Below are 21,135 nucleotides of genomic sequence, written 5' to 3' on the forward strand. Positions count from 1 at the left end.
AAATTTCAAAAAAGTCCATGAACAGAAAATGGTTTCTGATATGTTCTTTATTGCTACGTGAGTACAAAAATTATCCACTTTTTCTTCTGCATACTTTTCATACAAAATAAATTTCCACAATAACAAGCGAGAGTGTCCTGTTAATCTTGTCATATTTTAAGATGAGCATTTCACAGCAGGGATTCCTCCAACCCAAACCCTGTCTTTCTGGCGATGTGAGATGAGAATTTCTTCTTCAACGTCATGCTTGTACTGAACCCATTTTCTGTACCGATGTACCTGATCCTTTATATATGAATGACATGGGTAGTTCTGTACCTATAATACAATATAACAGTACTGTACAACAATATAAAGCAGATGTTAGATGAAAGAGTTCAAAGTTATAAGCTAGAAAGTAAAGGCCTTATAGATAAATATGTTACCTATCTAAATTGGATGTCGGCATAAGTCCGGGCATATTCGGGACGACGTCTTATTTTTATGAGTAACAATAAAATCGATTTTGTGGATGTGGCAAAATTGAAGTATGCCAATCTGTTCTTTTTTATTTAAGTGCCTAATGAAATTCATCAGAATTCGTTTTGATATCATTTGTTCCATATCAATGACCCATATAATGCCTCGAGCAATCTCTGGGATGAATACGGATGCCATGGGATCTAATGACATAATGTATAAATATATACATATGGTATTCTATATTGTATACATGCAATACAGATATTTTCCTGACGATATATACATGATTCAAAAGTAATTCTAAATTTGTGGTAACAAGGAACTAGAGTTTCATTCAAACAGCTATAACATACATATACTTACTAAATCATTGACAATTCTCAGTGTCTTAATATCAGCTTTGCTGAGGAATAATCTCTTAGATATCAATATACACTCAGCTCCCTCACTAACAAGACTTAATGTAGTAGATGGCTTCGAAACAATTGATTCCAAACCCTGTAAAACAAATAATAGTGTTTTTCATGGTAATTAAATCAAAGTTATCAAAATGCCCCAAGCATTAATTTAGGTTTATCATCACGTACAATTAAAAAAAACAGATATTACCATGTCTTGTGAAATCACTGAAAACATAATTTAACAAAAACTGAAGAATTGTGTTATTTACTCTTTCCCTTAATGTTGTTTACATTTATCATAGTAAAATCAGTTCTGTAAATTAAATAATACAGGAGAAATATCTGGTGCCAGTAGGACGAGTGTAGCTTAAAGCAAATTATTTCCCAGACAACTTTTATAATGTTCTTCATGTATACATTGTATAGCTACTGAAATTACTGTTTCTATGTTCCTATAATAATTAAGGGAATGATGATTGTAGTGGAAATCAAAAGAATGTTCAGGTAAAAAGACCAGACGGAAAAAAAAACAGACACACACAACTAAGAACGTAAAATGACCAAAATAAAACGTACAAAGCAACATCAGTAAATGAGCAACTCGGGCTCCACTGAAAAATGAGAGCATGGACAAGGTGCACCGGTAGGGTAAGCATTTTCCTTTTAAAACCACCCGCGGTAAACAAAAGACAAATAGAAAACGATTCGACACGTTGAACAAATCTGTTATAATTGTGCAGATGTATACACCGTTACGATCCACGAGTTCATCATGACGACCAAAAAGCTTCTGTAGTAATTACCTCAGTCTTGAAGCAAGATAACCCTGATCCAGGAGCCTAACTGTAAGAAGTTTAGCGCGGTAAAAAAAATCTACGTAATTACGTACAGGAGTTGTGGTTGCAATAATTGGAGATAATCTAACAAAACATGGTCTGGTTAACTTTTTATACATGGGAATAAAGAATTCATAACTGTTTTGTAAAAGTTACGTTCGATATAAGGAGTATAATGACCGGATTTATTATTATTATTATTTTTTGTTTCGGGGCGGTGATCATAAAGAAGCAGTATACTTTCCAAGTACTTTTAATTTTAACTTACAAAAACGTCTCCTCTGTTGAGTTGTGATATCTGTGCCAGTGTAGGTGTCTTTTTCGCCCGTTTAATCTCTTTCTCATTGTCGAGGTAGGTTACATTCTAAAATTAAACCGCAAGTGTAGAATTGTGTGTGTGTATGGTAGAAGAAAAGCAGTATCCTGTATTTAAAATCCCTATAGTGTGATTTGGCTTCGTTGAAAGTGGAACATCAAAAGATTTCAGCGGTATTGCAACCCTCTAGCAACTTTTTGAAAAAAAATGATTCGTACATAATTAAGGCGAAAATGAGCAAATAATAAAAGCCTTATCGATGCCTTTTCTTGATTCCCGTTAAATTTCTTGAGCAACTCGGACTCCACTAAAAACTGGGAGCATGGACCAGGTGCACCGGTAGGGTAAGCGTCCTCTCCTTTTCTAGAAACACCCGCCGAGTTGCTCATAAAAAGTCAAGTCCGGGGTAGACAAACGAGGAAAGGAAAACTATGACCCGTTGAATAAATCAGTTTTCATGGCGCAGATGGATAAATGAACAATGGGATATATAAGTTTATCATCTGCATTTATTTACTGGATTTTTGTGTTGTTGTTGTTAACTTTGCTTTTCACAGGTACCTAATTTTATTGTGAATATATTTTCAAATTAATCCACAAATGATGCTATTAATTGATACTTTTTTGAAACATGTACACACCTGGTACAACGGTTCCTTTTTGCTTTCCTGGCGACCTTGGGTAGTCTTTGGTCGTCGCTTCTTCGCTGAAACTGCATTAAAGATGTGAATCTACGTGTATTACTGATTTTTTACGATTATATATCAAAAGTATCTACATTGTATTTTCATAGTTATTGTGTGTGGTGATTTTAGCCTAAATAACATGTATAGGTTTTCAGAGGAAAACTATGAGTGTCTTAACATGGCATTTTATTCAATCAACGTTTTTCCAACAATCAAAGCGGTTTTTAAATTTTCAAAACTACCAAATGTTGAGTTTAAAATAGTTTTGTTGTCGGAAGTAAAACCTGCATGTTAATATCAGAAGACATGGTTTCAAAAGATTATGAATGAGGTGTAAATCTTTGCGACCATTATCCTTCTGAATTTTTTCTAAAGCTCTCACGAGTTTTTTTTTGCGTTTTACTGGCTTGCAAATGTATGCATTTTTTTAGTGTAGAAATGTTTGTATAATGCACCTACACGTACTTTTTGATGTACTGGATGTACTGGTTTCATCTACATCCTCTAGTTCTTGCTGCATCAACAAATTTTCTTTTATCGTTTCTCTAAGCAAGTCTCCAGTTATCTGAAAACACAGGTCTATATAGGACAAAGACGAAAGAAATATTTACTTTTTTTTAATTTAATAGAAATTTGGGAGTTCATATGACATGCACACCTCAATTAAGTTAATTTGCGATTGTTTAATTTTTGTTGAACTCCAAGCTTTTTTCCAAAACTAAAATCTGGACCTAATGTAAATTTAAAAAGCATTTTATATGACAGTAAAAAATCATTCTGCATGCCTTACTTTCTTGAATAATTAAGGTAAGAATGTTGGAAAATTTGAAACAGGGATTGACGTTACTTATAATTGCACAGTACTTTATTACATTACGAACAATGTTTTTTAATGTGCGGGCTATAACAGAGAATAGTGATCGGAATAACAAATTATAATTGATTTCTAAAACATTTATATTAGAAAAATTAATTTGAGATAAATACTGTAATCTGATTGGTTAAAATAATTTTGTTATATCTCAATGGATAAAAAAATATTGACAAGCCCCTATTCAGTTAAATTCAGGGCCACTTTTCTCATGTTTCAAGATAAAAATATGTTTTAAAATTAATTTATAAGAATTGGCTATGAGAAAAATTTTGTCTTTATAAAAAATAACAAATTTTTCATGTGCATATTTTGTTTATTGCACTTCGCGCAATAAACAATATGCACATGGAAAATTTATGTTATTTTTTATAAAGACAAAATTTTTATTATTGCCAATTCTTAATGATTTGTTAGATAGCAATGCTGATTTTCCAACATTCTTACCTTAGCTGATCTGGTCAGAAAGAAAGAATATTGTTTGGCTAGATCCTTCAATCTCAGTTTCCGCTATATAGATGACGTGTTATCTTTAAACAATCCAAATTTCGGGGATTTGATACATCGCATCTACCCAAAAGAACTTGAGATAAAAGATACTACAGACATTGTGAAGTCAGCCTCATCTTGATCTTGACTTAGAAATCGATGGTAAAAGGAAAACTATTGACCAAACTTTACGACAAACGTGATGACTTTTCATTCAGAATTGTCAACTTTCCTTTCATCTGTGGCAACATCCCTTCGGCTCCTGCGTATGGAGTGTCCATATCACAACTCATACGTTATGCCAGAGCTTGCCGAAACTACGCAGACTTTTTGTATCGCGCTAGAACTCTAACAAATAGGCTTCTGGAACAGGGTTATGTTGCTACAAGATTGAAGTCATCACTTCAGGAGATTTATGGTCGTCATCATGAACTCGTGGATCGTTATGGTGTATCCATCAGCACCATGAAAACTGATTTATTCAACGGGTCATAGTTTTCCTTTCCTCGTTTGTCTACCCCGGACTTGACTTTTTATGAGCAACTCGGCGGGTGTTTCTAGAAAAGCAGAGGACGCTTACCTTACCGGTGCACCTGGTCAATGCTCCCAGTTTTTAGTGGAATCCGAGTTGCTCATTTACTTTTGTTACTTTGTATGTATGATTTTAGTTACTTTATGTTCTTTGTTGTGTATGTCTGTTTTCCATGTCTGGTCTTTGTCCCTGGATTATATTCTTTTGATTACCGCTATAACCTTGGTTCCCTTGATTACTCTCAGATAGTATCAGGTGTGGAGTCATGGATACTAACCATACTGCTTTTTCTTCTGATTTGAGGTTTGTTGAAAATGTTACTTATAGAACCTCTGCGTCCCAATGTTACTGTACTAGGACGTCTCATCTATAATAAAAAATAAACTGTAATTATGGTTTAAGAACGAATGATGCTCAAATATAGTAATAGTTTCTCGGAAACTATAATTTCGAACTTCCATTAGGAAAAAATATATCATTTTTATTTTCAATGTAACGAAAAGTTCTAATTTTATCTATTATCTGTTTGTTCAATTGGTGTTTGTAGTGTTTTTAATTTGGTTTTAAGTATAATTGATATTGTAATTGGTTGTGCTTTGTGATTTTAATTCCACTGCAAATGCCTATTCCATAGCTATTATAAAAATGCACCAATAATATATGAGAAATACAAAACATACCAGTTTTATATATTGTAAATTTCGATATGCTGTAAACGTGTTTCAAGGAGTAACCTCTCATCAGCAGCATTAAAATCAAATATGTAGGAAGATCATAATCAAAATAGTAGTCGTATACAAGAAGTACTCAAAATCAAAATTCTCGAAAAATCCATCACCGATAGGTTCTACCATATGCAATGCAAGGAATGAAGCCTCGTGTTTTACGTATTTTCAAATTTGGAATACTGCAGGATTTCATAAATAGGGTAGATAAAGTGTTCGAAATGTTTTGTTTGAACTTAAATATCAAACAAGTAACAGTACTCTATGTTCTCTCTGCAATAAGATGTTTGAAGTACATACAAGTTTACTTGAATTCCCAGTAACTTTCTCTGCTAGTGCTTTATTGTCCATTGTACCAGTCAAAAGTCCAATTTGAATTTTAGACACGGTCTCGGTTAGTCCAGATTCTGAAATCAAAAATGAAAGTATGATTTTAAGTTGGTTGTGTATTGTCACACGTACAATTTAGATGCTAGTAAATTAAAGAATTAAAATTAAAGTTTTTGTTGTTATTTTTTTCCAATTTTCACAAGGACTTGAAAATAGAGGCTAGACTTACATGTAAGAATGCATAAAATATAAAACAAATGGCCCTCTTACAATATTGTTATAAACAGGGAAAATTGCATCATATGACCTCAAAACATTCGAGAACATAATTATCAATTATGAACTTTTAACGAGGTCAATATGTTATATATGGCTCTGTTCAGATTATATAGACCGAGGACGAAGTCCAATGCATAACATATTGATTGAATGAAAGTCCTTAATTTATATATGCAGATAATGTATTTTGGATATGGACTTGAGTGTTCTGCTTCGTCTGCGGCGCATATATAAATAGAAACAAAGGGTCAACATATTTAGAAATCGAAACAAGGCTTCAAGTACGTGGAATATCCTTTGCATCTCGTGATCATAATAGCCATTGAACAAAGAAGACTGTTACACCATATGTAATATTGGTAGATATTCCTATACATTTGATTTTAATGCTGCTGATGAGAGATGACTACTTGTAACACGTGAACAACATACTGGAATTTGCATCATTAGTATGCGGAGTATTTTTGTATTTTTTATTCATCCCAAATTACAGAAAAACAATTATATTTTCCAAAACCACATGAAAACTATTACATTTTTCTATGTGTAACACATGGAAGAATAATCAAGGGAACCAATATTCTACCGGAAATCAAACAGTAAGAGACGTTCGTTTCCTCTTTAACTAACCGCTACACACAGGTCTTTCGAAATTCTTGGGCGTTATTCAAATAATACGTCGCTAGACAATCGGATAACGTCGCCAAAAATCATTCACTTTTTACCGACTTTGCAAGATTCTTACAAAACATAAGTGGCTCACATGGCTTGTTTATAACTAGACAATACCTACTTGGAACAGGTGCTTTTGATTTAACTTTAAGCATTGTTGTATACAATGGGAAAGCCTCCTCTAAGTCTGGTTCAAATGCTGATCTCCTGGAGTCATCTGTTTCTTCATTGAAGTCGCTGACTAGTTTACACGTACCCTGTAAAAAGTTACTATAAAATTTCGGGTTTCTGTTAATACAGACGTTGATTTTTTTTTATGTAATAATCAAAAGTTACCTATTTCAAATACGTAAAAAAATAATGTTTTATGAGTTAATAAACTATCTGACAAGCATAATTTGTTCATACATATATCAATTCAATCACACCGCATCCTTGCTAAAAAAATGAATATTGAAGTCAGATTTTTTACCGGATTATACTAACTTGCAACGTAATAGGTGCCGTTGGCGGGGTAGGACATATTTACCCTTCCGGAGCATTTGTTATGACTCCCAGATTTTTATGGATGTTCATTGATCGTGCCTCAATTTTTACGTCATATCTTTTTTCTTTATTCTATGTTCTATATATAATATATTTTGTTTTGATCGCTAGAGTGTGTATGTAGATAGTCTTTAAATTGTCTTCTGTTGTCAAGTCCAGTCCATATAAAAGGATTTTGATGTATCTGAATTTCGCATTATGAACGCTTTGATATTTGAACCAATCAAATTAATATAATCCAAGGTTAACGACAAGACAAGATAAATAGACACACACAACAACGAACATTAAATAACAAAAAAGCATGTACAAGAGTAATCAAGGGGACCAACATTATAGCGGAGAACAAACGAATGTAATCCAGGGACTAAGACCAGACATGGAAAACAGACATACACAACAAAGAACATAAAGTAGCTAAAATCATACATACAAAGTAACAAAAGCAAATTCAAATGAGCAACTCGGAAAAATACAAAAGTAAATGAGCAATCCGGACTCCACTAAAAACTGGGAGCATGGACTAGGTGCGCAAGTAGGGTATACATGTAATGTTACAATAGGAATTGTTACCCTGGAAATACATTCTTAGTAACTAATTCTTTTCTATTCAATGAAAATGTACATTACCGATTTCACAATTACTATATGTTTACTGAGAACGCTATTCCTTATGATAATATCATCTTCCCTACAAGAGGAAAACAAAAATTATAAACTATTACTTTACTAAACTGCAATATTGGTGTCAGTCGCTGTAAAATCAGGCAATGGATGAAACATAGTAAGAATTTTATTATTTGCACAATCAAAACCAACGACAAAAGATTGTCCATACCATTTTGGTAAACTGAGTCACAATTTTATTGAAATGCTCTAAAGAAGAACATTCCAAAGGCGGATAACTCTATAAAAAAACCTCGTTGTTCTATCATCCTATTGAAAAAATTCTGAGCAAATTTAGTATGCACAGATGAAATTAATGATGGTCTTTCCAAATAGAAAAGTGAAATCATATTGTCAGATAGATGGGTTTTTGACATGCATGTTTCTGATCGGTGCGGTTTTTGACATACATGTTTCTGATCGGTGGGTTTTTGACATACATGTTTCTGATCGGTGGGTTTCTGACATATATGTTTCTGATCGGTGGGTTTTTTACATACATGTTTCTGATGTTTCCCATTTCGCCAATCTTCAATTTTCAGGTGTATGATTTTCGTATGACTTTGTAATGATTCAACCATTGTATAAACAACTAAAACCATATTAACTTACTTGAAAAACTGAAAGAAGAATTCTTTGGAATTTTCTCTGAACACATCACATGGGAAGTCTCGCAAAAATGGCAAAGTCCTTTCAAAATATAAAGAGTGAATATACATCAATCAAGGCTTGCAAATTTTGCCTTTAATTGTTTTAGTTCGAGGGTCTTCATCAGTTTGAAAATCAAATGAAACAAAACAATATTAAAATTGATAAAATAATACCCATTCATGAATTCATTTTGGTCGTTTTCGCATGAAAGAACATTTTGTTGTTTTTGATGTATTGTCAGTGTATTGATGTGCGTGATTATAGGTTTGGTCACGTACAAGACCAGCTAAAATATAATAACTTCATACTTACTTGCAAAATTTGATATGGTCCTCTCTTTCTGCCATAAGTGGTGCTTTAATAACGTCGTCAAAATCCTTTAAAATAATGAAAATCAATTACATGTAGTATGACGGCATGCTTATTTTGTGAACGTTCGCTCTATCGGCGATTTCAATGTTTCCAGTATCTTTATGTAATTGTCCGAGGCTACACTCAAGTATCAATTTTTGGAATTGGAAGTTGAAATATGAGGCAGGTGTAACGTGGAATAGGACGCAGTTTAACATATACATATAAATGATTTTGAAAAAAAAATTCTTGTCACTATTTCCCCTTCTTGTTTTGTTTGTTTGTTTGTTTTTCTAGACATCTTGAAGGTTCTTGTCACTTCTTGACGCTTCTCGACATTTCTTGTCGCAAATTAGCGAGACTAGTATTACTTAGTGTTCGTTCTTCGGATTTTCTGGGTAAAAAGTCCTACTCTTATGGCATGTCAGAATAGAAAAAAACAGTAACTGAATATAAACAATTAGCGAAGACAATATAATAAACGCTTTTTAGTGAGAAAAATAGGAAAATACCGAACTTTATATGGCAAGTTCCGAAATGACTTCATGGCAGACTAAAATCAGGCACTCAGTGCTTTATATTGTAATTCTTAAAGGGTAGGGTTCAATGAAATTGCTAAATGTATTTTTAAATATTGTCGTAACAACCTGTAGTCATGGTAATTTAAAAGAAAAAAAAGGCGTTATGTAAATGGTTTGCGAGTTGAAGTTCTTACGGAATCTTCAAATTTGTTGTACAGTTACAGTTAAGTTTCGCACAGGAGAAAATACAATCCGGTGAAACTAGGATTCATCAACAGTTCTAATCATCAGAAATATTCATACATAGTAGATTAATCATTATTTCTAAAACTTTCCCGTTTCACTATTTTATTTCACTAAGTTCGCATAAGAAATTTTTACAAGCAACTTAACATCTGCACCGTGCAACCTGAGGCGAAGCCTAGTGCAAAATGTATAGCTTTATGTGGTGGACTATCATAAGCTTTTAAAACAATAGCGTCATGAAATTTAGACAATGTTTCATCCGATCCTTAAAAAAGAGAACACCTAACTATTTCGATATTCAAAATATTTTTTCATCGTTGTATTTCACCTAAACTTACATGTTTCTGTACGACTAGGAACTCACACGATGTTTTGCAGACAACAGATGCTGTTCTGGGGCAACCCTCAAGAAGTGCTATTTCCTACAATGTTAAAATTTACTTTCATGCATGCGTGGGTATTTCTTGTTATATTATTTGCAAAAATTCGTATGGACATAATATTTGATAAATTGTGTATTTATTAAAATTATACACGAATTTAAAATTGTCTATAAACATGAAAACGGTTGTTTGTTCTTTCGGCATTGATATCTGTATTTTTTTTCTTGAGTCTTTTCATCAACATACCCCGAAAGTATCCCCTGCAACCAGCTGCCCAACCGTTCTCACAAATGAGTGACCCGTCCTCGGGTTCACATCACGCGCATTCACTATTGCTACTCCTGATAACATTATGTAAAATGCTAGAGGCGGGTGTCCCTGTTTAATTATCACTCTTCTGGTTTCGTAACTAAAAATAAAAATTTGCTATGTATCATTAAGTATTTTTTGACTGGCCGAAGTGCAAAAATTCTTGCGGGAAACTTTTCCCGTACTTTTCTGTAGTAGAATGTCACCAAATATTTAGTGTTAATATCTCCATTGAGCAACTATCATTTGCACTTTTATTATTTTCGTGTACAGTTTCTATGAGGCCTACTGAAGGATTTTCAATCAAACAATGTTTGGGATAAAAAATGCATGAATCACTAATTATAAGCTCCTGCCTGGTTTTAAGGCAGAGCAGCAATTAAATAATATCAAAGGCTGACTCACGTGCAATGTTGTATACAATGCTACTCAAAGCAGTTTTTATCTTTTATTTTCTTACAATAATCCAGTGTGATGAATAAGTCGCTTATGGTGCATTTTAAAAAAACATTATGAAAAAAGACAAATGTTTTAAACAAACGATAATCAAGGGAAACAAGAGAATGGTAATGAAAAGAATTTATATTTCAAGGGTAAAGACTAGACAAGGAAAAAAGACACACACAACAAAGAACATGAAACAACCAAAATAACACGCTCAAAGAAACAGAAATAAATGAGCAACCTAAAAACTGGGAGCATGAACCAGGAGCGTCTTCTGTTTTTCTTGAAACACCCGCCGAGTTGCTTTTAAAATGTCACGTCGGTGGCGAACGCAAGAGGAAAGGAAAACTATTACACGGCAAATAAATCAGACTGAGTTATCATGGTACAGATTCAAACAAAATGAGTATCTACCTTTGATATTCCATACATCTAGCTAGCTTGATCTGTATATTTACGGGATAATCTTGAAAAGACAAGTTGTCTCTCATTAGACCCATTATCTGAAATAAAACTCAATAGAAGCATTTTTTACTCGACATGTAAATAGAATAGGACATTAATGGAACAAGAAGTGAACCCCCCCCCCTTCCACGAAATGGTGAAAAAGGGGGATGGAAAAATGTTCAAAATGTTCGAAAACAACATTTTGGATTTTGCTGAAAATTGAACTTATAAACAACCTATATTTTATGGTACTTCAAACAGCTGTTCAAAGTTTCAAATATATCATTGATCCGTTCTTAAATTTTCATCTTGAAACCGTCGGGGACAGACAAACGAGGGACGAATACACTAATTTCCGGAGGATATCAAATACATTTAATACATTGTACTTCGCCATTTAGTGTGGTGGGATTTGAAAATAATCTTAATCATGTTAAAATACCTTCAGAAATTAACACAAAAAGTTTCTCATAATTGCCGTTTCAAAGTACAAGAATATGTTTTAAATAATTATCAAAGGAAAGTGGATTATCTTATTTTATTTTAACTTGAAGAAAAGTGGTAGGCCTCTGATATCCGGAAATGACTCTTATAAATGCCCAAGCGCAGAACTTAAAAGAAAATTCTACTAAATGCGGGCTATTTGTGACGTCTTATAATCTGAGGAATCGTAGAAGTTAGGATTTTTCTCGAAATTCCTTATGTTTTAAGTGTAAGTTTTTGTATGAATCAGGCAAAATAGGGGAAAAAAGAAACATGCATGTCAAAAACCCGCCGATCTGACAATAAAACTTCACGCAAGGGTGCTTATTTCTCTATCTGATCATTACATTACTGACCTTGCTCAGAAATGTTTCAATACAATATTAGAAAAATGATGTTTGGGACAGGGTTACCAGCCCCTGAATTGCTCATTTTCAGTGCATTTGAATGAAACTATAAATTAATTTTCCAAAGTAATATGGAAAATCTTGTCTTTTTTCCTTGATTCTGGTGGGGCAAATAGTCAAATTGAACTTCTAAAACGCTGGGCTTTTCAAACCGCATTTCACACACTGCCTGACTCTTACAGAGACTGACATTTAAGTTTTGTGGTGCCGGAGCCAAGATAACTACTTACTTCCTGAATATCCTTTCTCGTTCGGTTTTGTTTTGTCTTCGAAAGTAAATTCTTTAATTTTTCTTTCAGCTACAATGTAAATGGGTCAAATAATGCTTTAGCTCGCACATTTCATTCATTTCCACCATTTCCAGGAAAATTGTTTACAAATAAATAAATATAATTCATGTACATGTGAGAATTGTATTAATTTTAAATTTGATGCAGAATTTTTGCAAGTGATTACAAAACTCTATCAAGCCCTAGAGCATTTTCTAATTATACTATAAATGTTGTTCTTTCTTCTAATGATTCTTGAAAAAAAATGTTTTAAAATGAAACATACATGTACATATTTTTTAATTTTCTGAATTACTATAAATATATATTGAGAATGTTCGTGCCTTGAGTTTAGTTCCTGTTTAAAGTTTTATACACTCTTATTTTATACAATAAAGTTTTATTTCTTCAAAAATGTAAGAAAGGATGATAACATACATGTACGTGTACATGTATGGCATATTTTCTGTCATATTGGGAACAATGAGACATGTATATGACTTTGTCATTAATTTGTACATGTAATTATTTTTTGTTTCTTCGATGCAAGTCATACTTGAAAGCTAGCTCTTAGTTGCATGAAAACAAATAGTAAACGTATCATATACTTAGACTTAATGCTCCCGCATTAGTAAAAACGTTCGATAAATGATTGCGTAAATTACCGGTTCTACTTTTCCATAGCTGTTCTTATTGAATGTTAGTAGGTGTTTGAAGCTGTCTTGTACATGTAGATACATCTCCATAAAAGACCACTCTGTCGTATCTGGTTTCTGGACGTAACTAAAATTGACGAAGACACAGGTACAGTGATGTACGTGCGAAACATGCATTAACAAACACTTATACGCACAACTCGGTGCGTTTTTACGAGTACATTGAAACCTGTCTAAACAAACCCCCTTTGGACTGTAAACTGTGTTCGTTTTAGACGGGTGTTCGATATATCCAAAATGTTAAACTGATATAAAGGGATTTTAAACGTGTTTGGTTCAGAAAGGTTATCGGTTGGTTCAGGGGTTGGTTTTTGACATGGTTGTACATGTATATCAAATACGACGTTTATCCTGCTGAGCCTGATTGATAAAACTTTATCCATTGAATAAATAATTGTCCAATCAATACCTTTTTAAAAATTGTAATAGTATTACCCAATGGAGAACTTTTTAAGCGATCTTATGAACAGCTGAGTCCTGGTGTACAAGTACTTACCGAGAGTTTTACTACCTACACTGATTTGCGCATGGACGGTGGTGTACTTAGTCCATGCTTCAAATTTATAATTACTTTGGTCTCGCGGAATCCGAGATGTCATAGTTTTGTCTTTGTCTCGTACATAGTAATTTTTGTTTGTTTGTTTGTTTGTTTGTTTGTTTGTTTGTTTTTTTTTTGTTTTTTTTTTCATATCGCTTATCTTAAGCAATAGTAACATTTGACGTTTCAGACTTGTTAAGTTATTCGGTTTGAAAGATGTAATGTTTACAGTGGCTTCAAATACACAGAACATATTATCCCATAAAAATGTATAATTAATGTAGACATGCGTCTAGTTTATCCCAGAGATTCGGTTTTGATAGACAGATTTATCATAACGTAATTTTAATTTGATTCAAGTATGCCGTTAACAATTCGTCTATAAATTTTGACCATTAAATGATATAGAAATTCATTCAATCAGTCTAGTATTCGGTTATGAGCAAGTCTCAGTCTGTTAGAACCAGGTAGCTGGCTGTCTTGAATATTTCTCTTGCTATACCATGGTCACTATAAAATTAAAATTTCGTCTGATATTGCAGACTCTAAGAAAATATTTTGTACTTACAAAGATCCTAAATATGGATAAGAATAGCAATTTCTCGCCAATTCCCTTCACATACGAGATTTCTTTCGCCATCTCCGCCCTCTATTATCCGATCATTTCTGATTTATCTTTGGTGAAGTGAAAGTCCGAATTTTCAATTATCCCGCAGCTCTCCTCTTTTTTATTTAGATACTGATATGTCTCCAACCCGACATATCAATACCCAAATAAAAAAGTGGAGAGTTGCAGGGTCAGAGGAAACTCGTAGTAGTGAAGTGATTTATCGTCTAGAGTGAATTTTGAACGCACATGTACATGGCGTTTTAAGGAGTTTTGCATGTTCCGGGTTTTTAAAAAAAGTTTGCCTGATACTTTCAAAGACTTGTGCTTTATATAAACGATAAGTATACAATATTTAGACAAACAACAAACCTTTTAAGTGTGAGGAGAATTCGACAGAGTAATTTTATTGTCTTCGCTACCTTTCGGAACCGCTCCAAAGCCTACAAGTGAAAACATATAGGTTTATTTTCTTACAGAAACAATCGGCAATTAAAGTGTGATTGGTAGATAAATATTTGTAAATAGCGACTGTCGTTGTCATACATTTAAAAATAAAAAAAGCGTATTATTTGAGTTATACCTACATACAAGTACAGTCTAAGGGGGCATCCATTTGAAATTGGGGAGGGTGGGGGCTAGGATTAATTTTGAAAGAAGAAGGATGGTAGCATATGGTAAAAAATTCAGGATGACAATTCGGGTAAAAAAGGCAGCTTGCGTCTCTCGAAAAAAAAATCAGGATATGTTTATTTATAAACACTTTAATAATATTACAGTTATCTGTCATACATGTATGTATAAATATGTGCATCATAAAAAAATTCAGAACAGACGGGAATCTAAAATAAAAAGTCAGGGTAGTCTTAATATAAGAAAAGTATCCAGGACGATAAATTTGACATAGCCCTATAAAAGTCAAATGGTTACTCCCTAAGCATTAGAACGATTAGAAATTATAATACAATACAATCGGTAGTATTGCTATACAATTATTATAACACTATTTTTTACATTTATTTATGTATGTACTAATGCGAAAAGTGAACCAAAACTATCGATGGGTCGAAAAGTTACAAAACAATTTCAAAAGGGGGATTATCCTGCGTAATCCCGCATTATGTCCCCCACTGCACACCTATATGCACATACCTCTTTTGGATTCATGTGACCCTCATAAACAATTTCTGGTTTAGTGTTCATTCTCCTCAAAAATGCGCCATAATCCCTTCTTCTCCGTGAGAACTTGATTGACTTCCGGTTTCCAGACAAACCCGTGAGGCCTGACCCATTTCCTATTTCTATAGAGCTACGCCTTGAACTTGAAGGAGTTGTCCTTCTTGAAATATCCTTACTTGAAGATTGAGTTAAATTTCCCGCCAATTTTTCTTCTTCGTCGAATTCACGTTGAATCAGTGTCGTCTGGCTTTCCAGACCCGACCGAACGAGAGAGGTCCCGACACGAACTTTGAAATCGACGCAGTCATACTGTTTGGCCTTTTTGTGGTCCCCTGGATCCTGTAGGTGCGGAAGGGGAAGGTCGTTCATTTCGTTCAATATTTAAAATGAGATGAGATGTAATTGAACTATGATACAAAAACACTGTATTTGTCAAAACATAAATGAAAAACGAAAATGAAAAATGTTCATTTATTGCAAGTTTTATTCTTATTTAGTTTACCACATACTTGCAATTATAATGATAATTCCTTTGGAAATAAATCAATCTAGACCTTAAACCTTATATAAACACTATACGGTCTCCAACTTAGACGTCACACATGTTCATTGTATCTTGTATCCATTTTGACAATAAACTACCACAGCGTATCTCTCTATTAATCAAAATATTTTGTCCTTATGTGTATGAATTGTCCATCATCACACCGAATAAACGAATTAAAGACAAAAGGAATTCCTAAAGCACAGCTCAGAATTTTCCACCATAAAATGATTCATCGGTTAAAAAAAACGCAACATACTGCGAACTTAATAAAATTCTCAAAATAAATATCTCTTCTAAACCTCAAATAAATAAGCAAAAAACAAAAAGCGAACAACGTAAAAGTGGATTAAAGAGGGAATGTTCATAAAAGTTTGAGATCAAACAATTGTTGCTTGGATAGATTTGATAAAATTGTTTCCGTTATCAGGAAAAGTAAACATACAAATCAAAACCCAAAATCAATTAACTTGACAATAAAAGAAATTTCATTGCGAAAGAACATACCCACTATTAAATATCAATTTTTCATTCTTGGGTGTGAATATGTCCCATTGAAGGTTTTTAATCAACGCCACCAATTATTTTAAAGGCCGGAACAAATAGCACAGTAGGCTTTCTAGATTAAATGATAAATTGGTATTGATACAATTGAACATATGACAATAAACCATGATTTTTCCGTTTATTCGTTTTAATAGTTAGACAGTTATCGCATGGGTATATTACTTGCGTAATGGTTTACACTGTATTAAAAGTAAACAACACGAGTTGTAGAAAATTCGTTTTTGCTTACATTTTTTTTCTATCATTATGACAGGGGTGGATTCAGGCAGGGCGTGGCGGGCGAGCGCCCACCCCCTAATATTTGCAAAGCATGGGTTGTCAAGGGTAGATTTAGGCGGTTTTATGTTGAAACTTCAATTTCTCACTAATTTCACCACAGAGTATATATACATTGCACCCACTCTAGAAGAATATTTCAAAATTTTAACCTTAAAAAAATTTAACTATGCGCCCCCCCCCCAATCTAAAATCCTGGATCCGTCCCCTGTATGGTATTCACGAAAAAATACTAATAAGAAATATTTACCCTACCCGATAAAAAAACGGACTTATGGAGCATAAGATTACAAGCTTACAGTTCAACAAAGGTTAACATATGTGTCATTGGCAAGCATGATCTATCCTTTTGCAGAATGTGTGGAATACTTATTTTTTGGCTTCTTAAGGAAGTAGACTTAGGGTAAAGGCCAAAACTTCTAAAAAAAATCATTGGAACGTTTGTATTTAGCATTTTACATCAATCTTATGTAAGCATCTAATCAACTTGGATTGATTTTATTCTGCTTCAAACGAAACTCTAAGAGGTTTTGGTATAATTAAATATGATACAAACATATCACTGACTTCAAGAGTTATATCCCTTACCCTGGATCTAGCTCCTTAAATAATAACTATTTATATAACTGCAAATAACATATTGATTGCTACATGTAGGTTAAAATGCTACTAATCATATTTTCATGGTCATACAAAATACAAAAATACAACGAATTCAGGTATTGCAAATTTCGGTATGATGTGCTCGCGTTAAAGGAGTAACAACTTATCGGCATCATTAGAATCACATACTAAAGAAGTTCACTAATTAAAATTAAGTTGTACAAAGCCAAAACCACACCAGAAAATGTTAAGGAATTACTTTATGTAGCCCTATGTTTAATACAAGAAATGAAGCATCAGTGTAAAGGGGTTCCGAATGTAGTGCTATGGCAAATATCAGAAAATAAATATGTTGTCCTCGATATCGACCATGATGATTACAGAATGATTAACAGAGTCTTCTTTATTTAAGTAATTGAAAGATGCCCTTCCTTCAAAAAGTACTAGGTTGATTACATGCTGTTTATGACAACAAGAAAAAAGATATGGGGAAACAACCGGTGCACTAGGCTAAGCGGAAAACCTAAATAAAAAAATAGTAAATATTTTCAGAGATCACCAAGAAGTCTTCAATATTCTAATTTTCTAAGTGAAAACACACCTTTAGATAAGCATTGTGACGTCTGAGGCTTGAAGGTAATCACAAGTAAAGAACGATTTTCATAATAGTTGGCCACTGCAAAAATGTTGAAGAATTTAAAAATGTAAAATTTAATCTGATAGTGTAAATATTTGATAAGAAACATGCAATTGGGATTCTATGGGTGATGGGGATTTTTCTATAGGGAATGGGAAATTGGGATGGGGGAATGGGGGGTGGTACATGTATATGATGTAAGTGGGAAGTTTATACCATTTAAGAGATGTTCAATTAAATCAGTGAATATCAGATTTGTGTACATGTAGGATGTGTTTGTTAAAAGCATCATTTCAAAAGTTTAGGTGTGCAGAGTGTAATAAGTTCTATACGTTGAATTAAGAGATTCAACATTATTTTGGATTTGATTCTAACATGACGTGTTTTAAAGCTCATGATTACAGCCGTGGTAAAATAGTGTTAAACACATGACCAACATTTCGTACAACATATAGGCTGCGTCTTTTTGAAAAAAATATGAAAAAACTAGTCCTATTAGAATCGAAATAAATCACTGAAACTCCATTTTATCTATTTTTTTCATGGGCAGCATGGCCATTTATGTCGGTCTTTAATCCCTCATTATTGCTCGGGGTAAAACAACGCGACATAAATGGCCAGCCCTTGGTAAAACAATGATAAAATGGAGTTTCCATGATATATTTCTTAATTAGAATGAAGTGTCTGTGTTATGGGACTTTATCCCTTTCATCGAATATTGCAAGTATCGGTATGATAACTGAAGACGTTAATTTTATTCTTTACGATATACTCTCTTGTTTAATGTATTGCTTTGTGGTTGCCCTATGGGCGTTTCCGGTTCCGTCACTATCTTTATTTGACTATTCTAATTTGATGTCTTATAAACGTTAAAAATATATTACCTGACAACCGTGTGTGTGTATGTTACGGCAAAAAATAGGGGGTTGGCAGACAAGGGGTACTTTTCTCCTCTCCCCCTCCCACATCTACCCCTTTCTTCCTTCCATTGCTCTTGAAGAACCTCAATAATTTTTTCATTGACTGTTAAGCTGTTATGGCAAGTCTGCATGTAGGTAAAGTGAATAAGGTGGTGCAGTTACTAAAGGAATGTAGTAAATAAATAATCCCTAAAAGGCCACCCCTCTGGACTTTATAAAAGGGGTCTTTTCTGCGGATATACAAGTACATGTAGATACAATGTATGAAGTTGTACCTTCGTCTTGCACACTTGTGTAGTGCCTCCCTAGGATAATAAACAACATCTGGAGAAACTCTTAAAACACACTTCTTTTCTTGATATATACAAAAAAACTGAAACTCCCATTACCATTCAATAGAGCATTTCCCCGCCAATCAAATGTATCTCCCCACGTGAAGGTCCTTTGTTTGTAAATATATTATATATTATAAAATTATATATTATAAATATATAGCCTAGCTGGCCGAATGGTTTAGGGCGCTGGACTTAGTGCAGGCGGTGTTGCCATAGATGTCACAGCGGTACGAGTTCGAGTCCCGCGGAGGGAACGACCAAAAATTTGCTTCGCAAATTTGACAGTTCTAACATCGTTGGGAAGCTTTCAGACGCATATATATATATATATATATATATTTGCAAGACTCCGAAAAAGATGCTCCGTGTAATAGCCATGATGTACCTTACAATAAATGGTCCAATTAATGAAACATATATTGTACAAAAATGTATATGGAAATCATACTGTTTATACATGTCCAAGCATGTCTGCACTTGACTAATACGGTTTAAAAAAAAACTGCTTTATTAAGTGTCAGTCCCTGTAAGAATCAGGCAGTGGGTGAAACATGGTATGAAAAAACCGGCGTATTGTTTTATAGCGTCCAAACTCTACTTCTAAATTATGGTCGCTGATTCGAAACTAAGTTAATAATCTACGGCTATTAAAATCATTTAGTATGATCTAAATCTTTTTTTTTTTCAATTTACTGTACAAATGTTACTTTGAACTGTCATCAAATTTATCTAATTTCCCTAAAAATAGTTCATCTTAAATGTTTTTATTAACCTTTTCGTCATGTTTTATTCTATTTTTGTACCTTTGGAAAAGTTGTGTCAACATTTACAGTCAAGGTCAATTTTGTCTTGATAAATTTCTTTTGTTGTGGTGGCAAAGCTGTACCAAGTATACTGCCCATCCTTGCTCATTTTCTTATCCATATTGATCGTATCTCACCAATGTGTTTGTGTAATAAGCGAATTTATTGTATAGTAAAAAGTATTTATTATATGGTTAGCAGCGTTTTATCGAATGCTCCCAGTGTCATAAATTACGATATTTCACACCGTGAAATGAATTCGGTAATTCCACTCTCGGACTTTCTCCTGCCGAAACGTCACAACTTTGATATCAATCCGCCAATCACAGAATTTAAAATTCATGTTGAAAATATCGATAAATTATGAATAAAACCTAAATGATAAATAGGATAATCAATTGGTTATAATTGTAAATAACCAAAATATGATCACTCGTGCCAAGAACGATTGAAGTTTTAACTCGTGCATGGCACACTCTAGTTCTACGGCACTCGTTATATTACTTTGATTATTCATTCTTTCCAATTAATTATCCTATTGTTACATGCATTTTAGTTTTTACAAAGGAGAGGGGTCTACAAAACTCAGCTTTAACTTTAAAGTTACTTACAGTGTTTCTTACTCTCAAAATACATTTGCAAATCCTAATATGTAATTTTTCAAAAGCATATCAACCTGTGATGACAATTTGTCACATATTGTACCATTGACTCTATATCTCTGAGTTGATTTGAATATAGAAAATAGCCGTCCATAAACCAGACTTCAATGCTATATGAAATAAAAAAGTATAATCAACGAATGTAATACATTAATAGTTTGCAAGAAACATTTACTAGGACATGTTTGAAGTTCGACATATATTTTTGTAATGAAAATAAAGCTTTTGAAAGTTCTTGTCATGAGTCGACGTTTCAAATTCCCCTTTCGGTCAAAAACATTTCACAGAAAATCAAATTATGTTACTCCAGACAGCATGTATAATGAAAAATTATTTTGAGCGGGCTGGTTGTCCCCGTAAACGACTAGTATTTTGATTTTATTGATATTTATTGCAATATTATCCTAACTGATTCAAGGCCTTGTA

At 33.4% G+C, this 21,135-nt stretch overlaps 1 protein-coding gene across 2 annotated transcripts; it reads right to left on the reverse strand.

The window, feature by feature from the left end:
* Positions 1-29: 29 nt before the first annotated feature.
* LOC148605414 (uncharacterized) lies at positions 30-16,186 on the reverse strand. Of its 2 annotated transcripts, none has more exons than XM_088547916.1 (18): positions 15,336-16,186; positions 14,556-14,626; positions 12,988-13,105; positions 12,284-12,352; positions 11,131-11,219; positions 10,210-10,372; positions 9,919-10,002; positions 8,775-8,839; positions 8,424-8,501; positions 7,776-7,836; positions 6,721-6,856; positions 5,619-5,725; positions 4,871-4,960; positions 3,161-3,266; positions 2,657-2,727; positions 1,968-2,063; positions 826-960; positions 30-318 (listed from the first exon to the last, which is right to left on the reverse strand). In XM_088547916.1, the coding sequence occupies exons 1-18, from the start codon at positions 15,729-15,731 to the stop codon at positions 157-159; spliced, it is 2,097 nt and encodes a 698-aa protein (XP_088404042.1). In that variant the 5' UTR covers positions 15,732-16,186; the 3' UTR covers positions 30-156. The 2 variants fall into 2 exon arrangements, with proteins under 2 accessions (XP_088404042.1, XP_088404043.1); XM_088547917.1 differs by having other exon boundaries at positions 3,167-3,266; positions 15,336-16,183.
* Between the last annotated feature and the right edge of the window lie 4,949 nt (positions 16,187-21,135).

The sequence above is a fragment of the Perna viridis genome, chromosome 10, assembly GCF_037379345.1.
Source record: "Perna viridis isolate PV_CMFRI_1.1 ecotype Kerala chromosome 10, ASM3737934v1, whole genome shotgun sequence".
Taxonomy (NCBI): Eukaryota; Metazoa; Mollusca; class Bivalvia; order Mytilida; family Mytilidae; genus Perna; species Perna viridis.

Coding starts and splice junctions, on each gene's coding strand:
- LOC148605414 (XM_088547916.1), bottom strand. CDS start 15,731: ATGAACGACCTTCCCCTTCCGCACCTACAGGATCCAGGGGACCACAAA. Junction 10,003..10,209: donor TTGCAGGGGATACTTTCGGG/GTATGTTGATGA, acceptor TTAACATTGTAG/GAAATAGCACTTCTTGAGGG. Junction 5,726..6,720: donor ATCAAAAGCACCTGTTCCAA/GTAGGTATTGTC, acceptor TTTTGATTTCAG/AATCTGGACTAACCGAGACC.